The 15,980-nt window shown below is 35.3% G+C and overlaps 1 protein-coding gene and 1 long non-coding RNA gene across 3 annotated transcripts in view; one reads left to right on the top strand and one right to left on the bottom strand.

The window, feature by feature from the left end:
- LOC117094937 overlaps positions 1-12,985 on the top strand; it is a 32,520-nt gene extending 19,535 nt beyond the window's left edge. Inside the window, exons 2-3 of the long non-coding RNA XR_004441733.1 lie at positions 7,270-7,378; positions 12,554-12,985. This is a non-coding gene — a long non-coding RNA (uncharacterized LOC117094937). The remainder of the gene's footprint in view (positions 1-7,269; positions 7,379-12,553) is intronic.
- KCNH7 (potassium voltage-gated channel subfamily H member 7) overlaps positions 1-15,980 on the bottom strand; it is a 498,464-nt gene that overhangs the window by 139,251 nt on the left and 343,233 nt on the right. The window contains exons 5-6 of one of the 2 annotated variants that reach the window (XM_033231287.1): positions 12,003-12,023; positions 3,201-3,415 (exon numbers count right to left, since the gene is read on the bottom strand). In XM_033231287.1, the coding sequence (XP_033087178.1) occupies positions 3,201-3,415; positions 12,003-12,023 (236 nt within the window). The remainder of the gene's footprint in view (positions 1-3,200; positions 3,416-12,002; positions 12,024-15,980) is intronic. The other variant, XM_033231288.1, reaches the window with a different exon arrangement.

The following is a 15,980-nucleotide window of genomic DNA, read 5'->3' as shown; positions in this document are numbered from 1 at the left end:
AAAAGTTGATGCCGACCTAACCGATAATGTTATCTATAGATTTCAGATGTTGTATAGACAAGCAATGTGAAAGTCCCTGTCTTGTTCTTTTTCTGTTCTAATTACTAGTGCTTGCCATATATCTCTCAACTTCCTGAGCCCAGTATAAACATATCCCACCATATGTCTCCCCTACCATATATCTTTCAATTCAAAGACTACCATATATCTCAACTTTAGAAGGACACCACCTGGAAAATCCCCGATAGGAACACAGCCGTTTGTGAGAGCACGGGAACCAATAAAAAAACAAATGTTAACCAATTGTAATGCTGTAACCTAGAGAATTCCCTCGTTCCTCTGCAACTTTACAAGTCCTGTTTACATTAGGCTATAAAAGGCAAGCGCACGCATTGTTCAGGGCCCTCCTGTATGTTGTGGAACGGAGGGACCAAGTTCGAACTTGCATTAAAGATCCTTGCCACTTGGCTTTGACTCTGGACTCTGGTGGTCTTTTTCGGGGAACTAACGGTCTGGGCATAACAAGAGCTCCACACTCATGACCTATTCTCATAGGTCCCACCCCCAAATGCCATCATGCTGGTGACTATGTTTCAACATAGAAATTTTGGTGGGGACACAAACATTGGGTCTATAGCAATATTTTAAAACATTTTAAAATGTTAAAACAAATATTGTTATATTACAAAGCTAAATGTGAAAGTCACAGGGCTTTTAAAGATAAAGTGTGAGACCAAAAAAATGCAAAGCTGCTGATGGAAACTGTTGCATTTTACTCAGACCCCCATGGCACTTAGGTGAAAAGGTAGAAAAGTGTTATTTTGAAGGTAAATTGTCCAGACTAGCCTCTCAACAGCTCAGAAAACCACTTGTTCTAAAAAGTCATATGGACATGAATGCTTTCATAACTTTGTTCTTGTGGTTTTTTTCTACCTGGAATCCTTATCCCTTCCCTTGGCTAACTCTTCCATTCATTTATGCACTCATTTATTCAGCAAACATTTGATGAATTCCATTCTGCCAGATGTTCTACTAGGCCCTCGTGATGTAGGGATAAAGAGATCCTGCAGAGATGGTGAGGAGAGTTGGGGGATCATAGAAGAATATTAATAAACATAATAATGGCCTGACATTGCTTGTTATGTACTTAGTACTAGGATGGACACTTTCCACATTTCTATTTAATTCTTACATCAACTCTGAGAAGTAAGTTTTCCCAGTCCTGAAATTTGCCTTAATGACACACAATAAATGCTACTTGCATTCGCGGCCTACAATAAATGGCTGAAATAAAACACAATCTAGTTTGACTCTGATTTATGCTCTTAAAATTTACTGACTACACAGTTTGATGTGATCTTCTAGATCTGGCTTAAGTGTTTAATCCTATCTCTTTTTTTTCCCTGTAAATTCTTCCCTTACAGTACAATAACTTTCTCCCTAATATTCTTTATTACCCTGCATTTCATTATTGATATTTGTATATATGTTTCCTGTGCCACTATCTGAGAAAGCTCCCAGAGCAGGTGCTTCTCAGATCTCTGTGTGTGTCACGTACTCCTGGCACAGTGGATCTGCTGAACATGGCAGCATAGGATGGTCTCTGTGGTGGACCAAGCACATGAAAGTCTTGCTGAGATCACACATGGCTGCGCACAGGCCTTAAGATGTGTTTTGTTCAGCCTGAAAAAATAGTTCAAAGCAATTTTTAGTTTGTCAACTTTAAGAAATAAAGAGGTTATCTTAAATTCTGCATTTCCAGCTTCCCTTTTAAAATGGAAAGATTTGCAAGCATTCATTAATTGGTCAAGCATTTCTGCCTAACCACAGTTAGCGAGAGCTGCATATCAGCTGTCTGCTTTAGAGGGGGCCTGCACTCCACAGTTCGCCACAGTCCCCACTGCCATGCTGTGCTTCTTTGAATTTTATTTTCTCATGCACTTGCAGGGCCCTGACCCTAATATTTCCAACTTTTCTTCTGTATCCTCTTAAGTCTCTTGATTCCTATATATTCATATAATGGTAGGAATCTATAAATAATAAAACTTTTAAAGTAAAAACAATTGTAAGGAAAATACAAAGCTATCAAAATGATGTCAATACAATGTGCATAACAGTAAACTGTTCATTTACCCATTTTACTAAATATAAGTTAAGAAAAGTGAAATGCTTAGAACAGAAAGCCTCATTACTACATAAATATTAAAATATATAGGAAAGATGCTCTCAAGAATGGCAAGTATAATTTCACCTCTCAAATAAATATAGACTGCACAGGTCTATTTATAACTTGCTCATGGTCTTTTCATAGCTATTTCAGCTCACACATAAGAGATTATCTGGAAACAGTACTATAGTGTGGTTTGTAGTGATTACAATTACAGAAATACTTCATCAATTCAAAAACTTCAATGCTTGGGATAGAGAATGGGGGCAAGCTTGGCTTTATATTATAGAGAGTTTATGCAAAGATTTGCTAAGCAAATATACTGAGTAAATTGTTCGTAAAAGAACCGCTTGCTTGACAAATTTTAGAGTCATGAATTCCCAACAATGTAAGTGCATTGCAAGCAAAAGCTAGGTACTGCTTAGCTGTTATGTTGATATAATAAGTAGAAATCATTTCTATCTACTCTCTGAAGCAGTACACCTGCTAGCTTTTTACCCTAGTTCAAGTTGCAGTATTTATTTGAAAACAATAAGATATTGTTCCAATAAAATGTGTTGTTTCACTGACTTTTCATCATCTCAGACAGCTCTTTTCCCCAAGTTAACTGAACTACATCCGACTCTATTTAGTAAAGTGCAAAAAGGATACCATAGTTCAGAGCAAACCCTAATTAGTCCCCTAAAGCTTCAATAGAAATATCCATTATATTAAAAAAACACGTTTTAATAATGTGAGAGTTGGCAGCCAAACAGTAAGGGTCCAAACATGATGAATAGCAGGTTAACCACCTCTACAAAAGTAGGAGCTACCATGCCATGTTAGCCTATTTTTGCTTAGTCTTGTAATATATAAAATCCTAATATACAGCTTTATGAATCTGTTAGAGAGTTGCCCAACATCTTAAGATAAATAGGAGTACAGATAAATGTCTTACCTCTATTGATAGTCATTTATAAGAAAAAGAATATATTTTAAGGTGCAGAAACAAACCTCTAAAACAGTTGAAATTGATAAGAACATTGTGTCCTACCTGGGTCACTTTCTCTGTCACATTGTGTGTTCGATCTTTAACCTTGGGTGCAATAATGGTTTTGTCTGAAGAAGGAGGAGATGAATTCTTTTTCTCAGTTTTGACCTCTGAAAAATTCAGAGTGAGTTGTGGAATCTTGTTAATGGTGCTGTATTTGTTGAGGTTTGAATCTGATGTGGATCCCAGGAGGCTTGACTTGATATGATTAAAAGGCCCTAAAAAATAAAAAAGGAAAGTATTTGAAAGAGTAATATAAGAAGATATAGAAGAGACAGTTCTGAATACCCTGCTAATGATTCTTGACCAATATGATCCTGATTTGACTGTGACTAAATGCAGCTAGCTTATACCTGGACACAGGGAATGGGTCACCTTGGGCCACATGGAATGGTATGTGGGTATCTGAGAATAAGACTGGGTTCTAGGTGTGCACCCAGAGAGCAAATGGCAGATTTAGCTCTTAATTAATTTCTTTCATTAAAAGCTACAATAAAAGAAAAAACTACACTCTCTGTTATTGGTCAAATTCTACCTTTAAAGTTTCTTATAAATTTCATTTTGTAATTTGAGGATTATTTAAGAAGGACTTACCTATGGTTAAAGTCATATTGGCCATAATTTCCAAATGGATTGTTTGCCCTGCTCTAATTTGTGTTACTCCCCTCTGTGTCACTGAGGAGTGACAAGCCATCTAGGCTCTTCATATGTTTCCACTACCTATATGAGATGCTCCATAGAACTTCTAAAATAGTTAAACCCAGATGAAGGAAGTACAGATAAAGCTTCAGAGGGTGAAGGGCCATTTTTGTGTGAATGTGTATACTCTAATGAAAACTCCAGGATCATATGTGGGATTTTTAGATCCTTTTTTTTCTTTCACTTATGTTTAAGTCTTGACCACTTTCTGAGAAAAAAAAGGTGCTATAAAAACCACACAAGCAGAATGCTCTGGCAAACATAACTTACAATAGAAGTGCCACAGCTAGGTAATAGGGCATGTCTGGGGTTGATAGTACCTAGTCACTTCTCGAAATCTTTCCTACAAAGATAACTTGGCACGGTGGCAAGACTCCTGGTTTCCTTGTTGAGGGAGTAGATTGACCAGCTATATCTTCCTTTGGGATGAATCTGTTGTCTGTTGCTTATAGAGAATCAGGAAATTCTCTGAGAAGTATCTTGTGTAATGAGCAATATTACACACACTGTTATTTAGCTCTTAAAAATTAACAACAGGGAGAATTTTATAAAAATCGCGAGCTCCCTATTTTTGTGCCCCGGGAAGTGGTTAAAACATACAAATTGCATCAATAAACTTGTTAGGCAGCATAGTTGCCTTCTGTTATTTCTTTATCTGTTCAAAATGAAGTGAACCCATTTTCGGGATCAAAATGTACTTTAAGCATCAAGCAAGGTATAAACACTTTAGAATTAGACTTAAAGATTTTGCATTTGGGACAACAATCAATCAACTCGGGTCAGATATAATACTAAGAAATCAATGCTCATCATTTTGTTCATAGTCACTATCGGGGAAAATCACACATACTTTTTCATAAAAGTTTACACTTATTATAAAAGTGTGAAGTAATCTTAATAAATTTTCATGTATTTAACAAATACTGTGTTTCTTGAGTTGCATTTCTGTTGACTCCCTGATTCTTATCCGTGACGATGACCAAGTCCATCTAGAAGAAAAATGTCATGAGCTCTCCAGGAATTTATTGCCTCGTATGTTCTCATTTGCATATAGAACCTAACTCTCTTTTCTATTTATACAAAGATAGAAATAAGAGTAAATAGTGGCAACAAATTCATCTAGCCTTCAGATAGTTCTCTGACAGAAACTCCATTCTTCAGGTCTTTTTGGAAGTCTCCAGCCCACATCACTAATTTATTTTATTGTAATGCACACCAGGATAATGTTTTCCTTTGTGTAGCATTCTGTAGTTGAGTTCTAGGTTTTATATCTTAATATTTATGATTTGTAAATTATGCCAGGATTTCAGGTTTCTTAGATACTGTCTTTTCCCCAACTCCAATGTCATATTTTCACTCCTTAGTTTTTTTAACTAACAAGGATACTATTAACAGATTATAGATAACAGAGCTCAAATATATAGTTAAATTGTATTCAAAACCCTTAAGCTCATCTTTCCACTCTCTTTCTGTGTCATGCTTCTCTATGCTGCATTTCTGTAGCAAACTGTCCACAGAGTTGTTTAAAATTTAGCTGAATTCACGGATCATCATCGATGTCATCACAGATTCGACAATGTTAATAAAGACACTGTTGATCTACTTTAATTGCCCTTGTGACCAGTTCCAATAAACTCCACTGAACTGGCTACACTTATATAAGCAGGTGATTTCAACTATGGTAGTATTTCACTCTAGGGGAGATTTGTGGCAGCATTTTTTGTTGTCACAATTATGAAAGAATTTCAATGTCACAATTCTCCTTGCCTTAAAGAATTACCTTACCTGCCTCAAGGGCATTCATGCAGGTGAAAAGCCTGTTTATTCATGAATTGAGCCTTAAAACTAACTGTTTCACATATAAACACCGCAATGTACTTTTTACATGATTTCCATATAAATTGAAATTTCCAGAGCTACAATTTCCATGTAGAGGTAAGAATATATATTGTTTTATTCAGAACTTTGTCAGAAATCGCTCACCATTTTGGAAAATTATGCCACTTAGAGCTACACTCCTTGTGGCACTTGAGTAGCCAATAGAAAATTTCAGAGTTTAGATTAAAATCTGTGTTTGGATCTGTCATTTGCAAATATGTAAGATAAGAGACTTGAGGGTTCTTTATCATTGTTGCAACCAAATATTGTTAAATTTTCAGAGAATTACCAAAATCACACTAATAAAAGTTCCTTCAAAAATATTTTATATACATATCCTCCTACATATTTAAAATGATATGAGACTATGAAAAGGAACCTATGTCTTAAAAATGAAGCACTTGTAATTATTTATTTGTCTTTGGGTTGCCTGTTGGTTTTCAGTCTCATTCTCAAAACTCCCTGGAGATCTGCCACAACTTCTCTATAATGTCTAAATTGCCATTTCATTTTCCATTCCATCTTTGGTTTCTCCTTACATAACAAAGCATGTGTGCAGGGTCTTTTTTTATGTATTGGAGGATGAATATATGTCCTGACATCTAGTGGGATTTCTTTCTTCTGTGTAATTCACTACTATTGCATTATATCATGGAAAGTATCATTTTGACACTACCATTAAAAGCAAGAGCTAGCTCCTTTATGAGACTACCATACTTCCTTATTTTCCCTTCAGTTTGTATTGATATATCAATCATAATTAAATTTTAGTTACTTCCCATTTTAAAAATTCATGTATAAATAAGTCTGATATAATTCTTGACTCCAATGGTGGTTTTGATTATGCTGCCCATCCATACTCCTGCTGACCATTTTATCTGGTACCTGTATGGAATATTTTCTCATGTACTTAATGCTTTTAAAACCAAATTTTCTTCATATGTCTAATTATTGCATTATGTTTTCTAGTGCAGTTATATTTGAACACTAACATTTTGAAATAAATATTTTATTGCAAAGTGCTTTTCTTTTATTTCTCCTGTGTATTACAGTTAGGGAATCATGTTGATATTTTAGAAATAGGTTAAATTACCTCCGAGTTCAATTTCAGGATAGCAAAATGAGTATAACGAAGTATTTATTGAGACAAGGAGACATTGGATCTGATATGATTGAGAAACTGGTTGATAAAATGTCATACTCAAATTTAGCCTCAGAATTTGCAACTTCATTGCATTCACTATTTTAGCTTCTCTTATTTGCAGGTGGAAAAACCCTCTAAACTCTTACTCTATTCTAGGTTTTTTTTTTTTTTTGGCTCTTAGTCTTAAAGAGTTAATCCACATTTTCTTTTAATCTATATTTTAATTAATTCAGTAAAACTTAAAATATTACTTAAAATAACTTGTGAAAGCTACTTAGATAAGGCATTTAAAATTTATTTCATGCTGTATAAAAAAGATAATTATGCTTCTTTCTACTGATTTTAAAGCAGATGTTTAAATGCAGAAGACTTCTAGAGTCTTCAAGATGATCAGTGTTGACTTAGGTTCCTCTAAGCCCATCAAAATGCAAATGAAAAAAATTTCAACGTTTTAACTAAGGTAGGTATTAACAATATCCTTATTTCACCAATTGTAAACCTAAGCGGACAGAATATGAGGCCAGAAAAGAATAAGAATAAAGAACCAGAATACAGGGTTTCCTACCTCCTAAGTCTATATTCAGAGAGGCCTTGGTTGAGGATTTAAAGGTGAAAGGCAGCCTCACTGAGAGTGATCATGAACAGATGGGATTTGGGATTCTAATGAAATAAAGGAGAATAACCTGAAAAACAAAGTAAATAAATTTAAAGGAAATGAATGGGCAGAAATAGAGGAAAATAAGAGATTCAATAGAAAGTCATGTAAAACTCAAAAGCATAGAGGAGTACTTGATGCTCTTCAGAGAAGCATTTGCAAGATGGATGACCAAGTTACATTTTTCAAAATATTAGGAGAAGGTGGAAAACAGGTGACCAAGTAAACTAAACCAACAGCTGGAGAGTGCTTTAATATATTTCAAGTGTCTGATTAAACATAAAGTAGGCCAATTTCCAGCTGCAAAGAAATACCTACATTTAGACAAGAAGCTAGAGGCTAAAGCAACATCTGGGAAGAATTTTAGATTAAAGATATTTAAAATTTGTATGATGAGGCTATTTAAATTTATCATGAGATATGAGATGCTAAAGGAGAATATATTTTTCCTTTAGATGGTGCTGGAAATACAGCTAAGGGCATCTGATAGATTAAAAGAAAATAATGCTACTTTAAAAAATCGTTTTGGAGGGAAAAATATGATAGGAAAGAAGGAAACCAAACAGAAAAAGGTTGTTTTTAAATCATCAGGTATTTGTACAATATATCTTAGGGCACTGAGTTTATTTAGCTAAAGTTTAATAAAACCCAAATTGCTGAAGTGACTTAACATGAGAGAAGATGCAAATGCAGTGTTTAATAATTAAACTTCGTAAACGAACACTGTCAATAAGTATAAGGCAACCAGTTGAGCACTTAGAAAGATGCGTAAGAAGTAATCATCAAATTATTTTTCTTCATATTGTCTGTTCTAGTGCATGACATATTATTGCAGGAGTAAACTGTTATCTTTGAAAATCAATTTGCAAATCCTCATCAGATGACAAGATACTAGGTAATGGCCAATGCATCCTATGAGAAACAAGTTGTATTAGATTAATTTATTTCATTTATGAGCCATATAGGCTAGAGAGGAGGTAAAAGCTGTAACAAACCTGTGAAGTCATAGGACAGATTCATACACAAATTGGCAATGGAACACACCAATGTCAGAGGGAAGCAGGGTTACTTGGGATAACAAGGAGGCAGAAGCATTAAAGGGGCAAAATTGTGTTATGACTTATTTACGAAATAGGGAAAGTGAGGTAGATTTTTACTGATGACTTGTAAAGCAAAATAGACAGAAAAGCCACCAAGTTTGAGGTAAAAATTAGTATATGAGTGATGGATGTAGGATTAGGTCCTCTCACTTATCAGAGAAGTTGTTAAATTATCATACATATATATAGCAGGATGTGCAATTTATTTGAAACAACTTTTCCACTCTTTGACAATGGTTTACACTTTTAAAAAGAACTTTGAAGTGTTAACTTAAGGAGTCAGAATGTTAAGAAAATTTATTAAAGGGAAATGAAAAAGATCCTAAGAACGAAGATTAGGTGGAAATTAGTTTTAGAAAAAAGACTGAGTATCAATTTGCTGTCTTTTTACTGTGATATTGCATCATGATTAGCAGTAGTTAGCTAGTATCTCTGTCTAGTAGAGACAGACGAAGGGGAAAAAATTCATATCAGAAAGAAGGATTTAGATTAGCTCTTTGTGTAACAGGCACTAACACAGACTTCCTGAGAAAGCTAAAGAATGGCATCCTCGGCCGGGCGCGGTGGCTCAAGCCTGTAATCCCAGCACTTTGGGAGGCCGAGACGGGCGGATCACGAGGTCAGGAGATCGAGACCATCCTGGCTAACACGGTGAAACCCCGTCTCTACTAAAAAAATACAAAAATCTAGCCGGGCGAGGTGGCGGGCGCCTGTAGTCCCAGCTACTCGGGAGGCTGAGGCAGGAGAATGGCGTAAACCCGGGAGGCGGAGCTTGCAGTGAGCTGAGATCCGGCCACTGCACTCCAGCCCGGGAGAGCGAGACTCCGTCTCAAAAAAAAAAAAAAAAAAAAAAAAAAAGAATGGCATCCTCCGCCGGGCGCGGTGGCTCAAGCCTGTAATCCCAGCACTTTGGGAGGCCGAGACGGGCGGATCACGAGGTCAGGAGATCGAGACCATCCTGGCTAATACGGTGAAACCCCGTCTCTACTAAAAAATACAAAAAACTAGCCGGGCGACGAGGCGGGCGCCTGTAGTCCCAGCTACTCGGGAGGCTGAGACAGGAGAATGGCGTGAACCCGGGAGGCGGAGCTTGCAGTGAGCTGAGAGCTGGCCACTGCACTCCAGCCTGGGCGGCAGAGCCAGACTCCGTCTCAAAAAAAAAAAAAAAAAAAAAAAAAAAGAATGGCATCCTCTGGAGATAAATGTACCACCTGTACAAGGTATTTAGCCAACACCTCACCTGACATAAATAAACCAGATGATCTTGAAGACATTACCAACACATTCCTAAATTATTTATTTAATTCAGATAAATAAATTTTTTTGGTTGAATTAAATATTGAAATAATCAATTATAATTACGCATTTTGTACACAAAGTAGGGTAGAAACCTGCATTTTTTTAGTCTTTTATTTATATCTGGTATAGAAGCAAAGCCAAACAAACTTAAAATGCACACTTAATGTATGGTCCCGTACCTAATTAACAAGGTTAATGGCTTTGTGAAAAATCTTAGAGGCAGACACTTAAACATTGTTAATAGTTTTCAAAACCAGAGCTTGAAAAAAGTAATGAAGGCTTTGGAGTGAAAATTTACATTAAATTTCGTTATGTTTGCAAATGTTTTCTCCAATTTGGGGATAGAACTTCTTAAGTATTAATATGTGAAAACTTTCTATATGGTTTAGAGATTTGTAATGCAAAATTCTGACTTTGATGATTCTACCATATACTTTAAATTGTGATTGTAAAATTGATGTCAATCTGAAATCTATGTAATAAATAAAGAATATCTGTATTCAAAGACTACTCCTATTAAAAATGAGAGAGTTGAGAAAAAAGGTTGGAGAGTAAATTAATTATTTTATGATACTAAAATAAAATAGCTGTACTTTGACATACATGTGAACTAGTAGTTTGAAAGTTAAACAAGTCCAATTCTCTATTTGTTGAGAAAAATTAGGTTCATTTATCACTACATTTAAAAATCACTAGAAAATTAATTAATGCCTACTAATTTACTGACAATTGTTAAATTCTAAAGCTAGTTGGCAAGAACTATCTGTATCCTGCTTCTTGAGGTTACGTTCTGAATTATGTCAATGCAAACCACCGCACACAGTTGACACTATTTTCTCCCTTTTAGAAATCACAGTGGACAGGCCAAAAAAAAAAAAAAAAGAATAATGATGTAGGTGAAATCCCACCCCACTATTTGGATCAACCTGCATAGACCCTTTTTAAAGTGCTTACAAAATAAAATTCGGGTGGGTTTCGGGGCATACTGCCATAATTTCCCTGATTTTCAAATTTCCCTAGGTTGCCGACCAAGCATTTTTGGTCCCTAGTCTATTAATTCATAACCATCACCGGTTCTGAGTTATTTTAGGGAAGCAAGTGAGAAATCAATATACAAAATTGCACAGTGGTCAGTGTACCAGTGACATTTAAGAGAGAGTGGTTAAAACAGTGAATTCTAAGTAATGACGGTTACTGGTGGAGACGTGTTCATGCAACACACATGCACAAAATAAGTAACGATCACCATTTGCACACCCACAGCAGCATGCATGGCCTATGCTGAAAGACCAGGCCCCATGGTTTTCAATTTGATGATAATATGGTTATTATATTTTGTGATCCTTGTAGCTACTATGATATAGTAGAAAACAGAAGTGAATTTCAAATTTTTAGCCCAATCCAGATTTATCCAGACTATTCCCAGTTAAACGTAACCCTCTGGGAGTTGTAGGTCATGCCAGTGATTTCAGGCTAATATAGAACACAATTAAAATGATTAAAGTATAACAGAGAAAAACAGAAAATGACTATCATGCATATATAGTTTACTACTACAGTAAGCTGAAAACCATACCCCCTGCCATCCAGGAACGTGAAACTAGTTTTGAGGAAACAAAAGAGGAACAAGTGAAGTGATGCTGTCATGTAGCACTTTGCTTATTTTATTTAATCTTGCACTCAAAATTGTTGTTTTCCTGAAATAGGCTTTTGTGCCTCTGTCACATCAGAATATATTTAGCTTGAGGTTTGTGTTTTTCCAAATAATTTAAATATTTAGGAAGTATTCATTGTCAACCTAGGCTTATAATTCTTGCAGGCAAAAGGAGCTCATAATCATTTTGGTGACGCAGCAGAGAAATAACAATGTCTCTAGCAAAATCAAGCCATGATGTCTCCACCAGGCACCCCGAATAGCTAAGGGCAGCATGAAGATGTTGCATTGAACAGGGCATACAGCAGGCAAGTTAACATGCCGAGTAAAGGGGCACGTTGAGTATCAGATGGTGAAATTTGAGTTTGTACATTACCTTTGACATTGCGACCATTGTCTGGTTTGAGCACATAAGGATAAAAAAAGAGAAATATAAAAAGAAAACTAAAATTATATTATATACACTGAATCACCTGTATATAAACAATCAGAGAAATCAGAATATGATGGAAAATTTCTCTTTAATTGAAATTAACATTGTGTACTATTCCACCAAGTAACACGCATATACTAAAAATAGTATCTGTCATAACATACATTCTTATTTAAATATGTGAAGCATTTATCTCAATTTCAATGGATTCCAAAGTACAGATTTTATAATTATGACAGTTTAGAAATAGACTTCCCCAGCTGCTGCAGTTGTGACAAAACTTTCAACCTTGTCAACAGCCAATTTTAGTGTCTCCTCAACTATCACAGAGAATATACTCAAAGGAAGACTCCACATTTTGCATGTTACGTAATTTTTTGCATATAATTTAACCTAGTATGTTAATAAGGAAAATGTTTCTAAGATAACAGTTTCTTCCCTCCCTCCCTCCCTCACTTCCTCCCTCCCTCTCTCCCTCCCTTTCTTCCTTTCAGGACAAGGTCTGGCTATATCTCTCTGGATGGACTTGAACTCCTAGGCTCAAGAATCCTCGTGCCTCAGCCTCCTTAGTAGCTGGGACTACAACCACACCACTCTGCCTGGCTCCACTGTGCCTGGCTCCAACTTACATTATTAAACACAATTTTATTAACTGCCCTCCTCCAAATGTTCTTAATATATATTTTAAAAATAGCAAATATAACTCAAAGAGTCATTCTTAGACAAAAATAATTGTAAGACGTAAATGAAAGATTAGATTGTTTTAAAAATGTAAACATATTTATTAATGTCACAATGAATTCAGTGTAATTACTAGAATATTGAAAATTTTTATTTGTAATAAAATGAGCTCTTTTAAAATCTGAGTTGAATATTTCTAGATTTATTTTGAGATCAACAATCTAAATGTTGCATACTTGCCACTAACAAAATATGCATTACTAGCTATGAAACACACAGGCTTAAAAGAAATGTCACTGTCGTATCAAAACCATTCAAATATATCCAAGATTTGAAAAATCTGTTCAGCATTTTCCTGATATCTATGCTAACACTGTGCCCATTTAAAATCTTGGAATATATCATAATAATTTCAAAGCTTACAACTGAAGTAATTCTAAGAGTGTGGTGTATTGAATTGCTCATAGACATTGCATTGGACAAAGATATACAAATAAAATTGTGGCCTTAGATGACAACTCCCTTTCCACTTGGAGAGAATCACAAAAAACAAATAGAGATAGTGGAAGAGATCTTGATTACCCAGAATGAATGTGTCTATCAGAAGCTGGGTCCAAAAACCATTAGTAAAGTAACAGCTGCTTGCAAGTAGTTATAAATTACAACTGTACTTATTAAACCTCAAAATTATATATAAAGATTTACCAATTCCGAGAAAACTAACAAAACATTACACTATATAGTTATTACAGCTTTGACCTTCCAAGGCAGAGTATGGCTTGTGCACTGGTCTTAGCTGAGATCTGCTTGTTATCCTTCCATGACAATGTAAGTACAGAAATTGGAGTAAATATTTAGAAATTTTTGTAGCAGTTTGGCACAGTAATTTCATGTCTGATTAATCTAATAATAAAACAATTGGGGTTTATATTTTGTGTCTATTTTTTACATTTCATTTTTCTAATAGTACATTTTTATTGAATTCACAAATGTATTGGTCAGTGATGAATCAGAAAACAAAATTCTGGTCTTCATCAAAGATGGTTTGAAAAGTATGGTTCTAAGGTACTTGATAATGTGAATTAAATGAGAGGATAAAGTAAAATATTATTCATTAATGTATCTGCAAAATATTTAAAGTTCTATGAAGATAGCCTGTACAGGAGAATGTTTTTATTTATTTGAATGAGGAGACAACAATCAGACTTTGAAATCTTGTGCATTATTTCACCTGTTAATCAGTTACATGAATTCATAAAACTAAAATCACGCCTAAAAGTTTTCCATCTTTCCTTATCAATGGCTCTATTTCTAAAATATACCAAATTATAAAGTGTTAGGAAATGTAGTTTCTTTTTTGCTAATCAGTGATTTTGTAGCTAAAATTGCTCTAAAGATGAAGGATAAAATATCCTCAGAATTTATCAATCTGTAGTCACATGTTGACTATAGCATAATCTGTAAGAAAGTAATTCTTTTTTTGAAAGCAGCTCACTTTGGGTGAGGCAGAAAAATCAAGGATGATCTAGCACCAAATGTTTACAGTACCTGTACTGAGAAATCCAAAAATATTAAATCATTCTTTCTCATAATTGTATCAGTAACTGTGCACTAAATGGAGATCATTTAATTAAAACAATGAAGTTAAATCAAGAAATCTAATCTAAACTACTTAGCACCACTGTCCAAACACCGGCTAAGTCAGTACCATGCACTGATTATGTATCAGTTTGATTTTCAAATTTATTGTTTTTGAATTTTACTATACTACTGTTATTATAGAAGTCAGGATCTCTCCAGGGAATCTCTGAAAGGTCAATTTCTGAAAAGTCAGTATGATTGCTAAAAGTGACTACACTAACTAAACCAGCTAAAACATTTGCTGGCCATTTGAATTACCATATTGATTTATTAGTCATGTTTAGCCACAGGACTCACTGATCAAAGATCAAATTCTAGTGGTTTCATTTTGTCAGGAAATATTGAGTCTGCCATTACTGAATGGGATAGGGCCTTAGATGATTACCCAATCTGGGAATTGGTCTTGTATTTTCTTTTTTCCTTTTGACCCTCTTTGGCCCACAGATTAAAAGGATGTGCGAATTGCTCTTGTATCTTTTTCTGAGCTATTGGTTTATCTTTCTTTGAACTTTTTCCTGTCAACTCTTCCTTTCACCTCTCCTGCCTTCTCTGCTTCATGGTGTCCTTTAGATAAAGATCCTCTATATGATTTACTCTTAAGACTTCAGTTTAACTTCAGAGTATGATGGAGCAGATAACTCATTATTTTCTGATCTGCATGATTTTGAAACAGAACTCACAAGCACAGTCCTCTCAACATCACATGGTCTTCTCAATGTCACACCAATATTTATCAAGTATCTGCCATGAAGTAGACAATTGTGCTAGATACTAAGGGTGCAGAGCTCACTATGCCAGAGTGCCTATCCTGGAGGAGCTCAGAGCAACATAATTGTTTGTTTACATATCTGGCAAGAATGACAGACATATAATATACAATAAACATAAAATGCAATCCATGCTATACTATATGTAAATATTGGTTTGCAAACTTGAGTGTGAAATGATTTAATTCTTCTGGTTTGGGAAGAGGGAAATGGATCCCTTACGCTGAGTGGTAGTGTAAGGAGGGACAAAGTGGGGAAGAGTATTCCAGGCATAACAAAGTAATGAAGCAAGAAAACACATGTTACATTTTCGGGAAAAGGAAAATTATATCCGTGCAGGTGTAGAATAGAGTATGTAGTAGGGAAGGGAGTCTTGCTGGGGCTAGAAATGAGGCTGGAAAAATAAGTGTGATCAGCTGACAAAGTACTTAACACCTCACACTAAGAATTAATGTTTTAAAGACAAAACCAGCAGCAGCTTGGACAGCAGGTATCTCAAGAACCCAAATCTATGGGAATCTGAAAAGTGGGTCTACTGTACCCATGCCGGGAATCTTGATTCTCAGACTCCCTGGGGAAAGTCAAGAGATTCAACAGACTCCTCCTATGGCAAGGTTTCATGGAGGAGCAGGAGTGAGGGAGGAAAAATATTACATGAATTTGATTGTAGACTATGGAGACAGGCAGTCCTGAGTTTGAAGCCAGGCTCTGACACTGACTAGCTCTGTAACCTTAGTCTAGTTATTCATGTTATTTATTTAACATATCTAAGCCTCTGTTTCCTCACTTATTAAATGGGGCTTAAAAATGATTCCTAATTTGGGTTTGTTAT

This window comes from Trachypithecus francoisi, unplaced genomic scaffold (assembly GCF_009764315.1).
Source record: "Trachypithecus francoisi isolate TF-2019V2 unplaced genomic scaffold, Tfra_2.0 Lachesis_group13, whole genome shotgun sequence".
In the NCBI taxonomy this organism is placed as follows: Eukaryota; Metazoa; Chordata; class Mammalia; order Primates; family Cercopithecidae; genus Trachypithecus; species Trachypithecus francoisi.
Note: the sequence above shows the minus strand (reverse complement) of the source record. Positions and strands in the feature narration are given on the sequence as shown.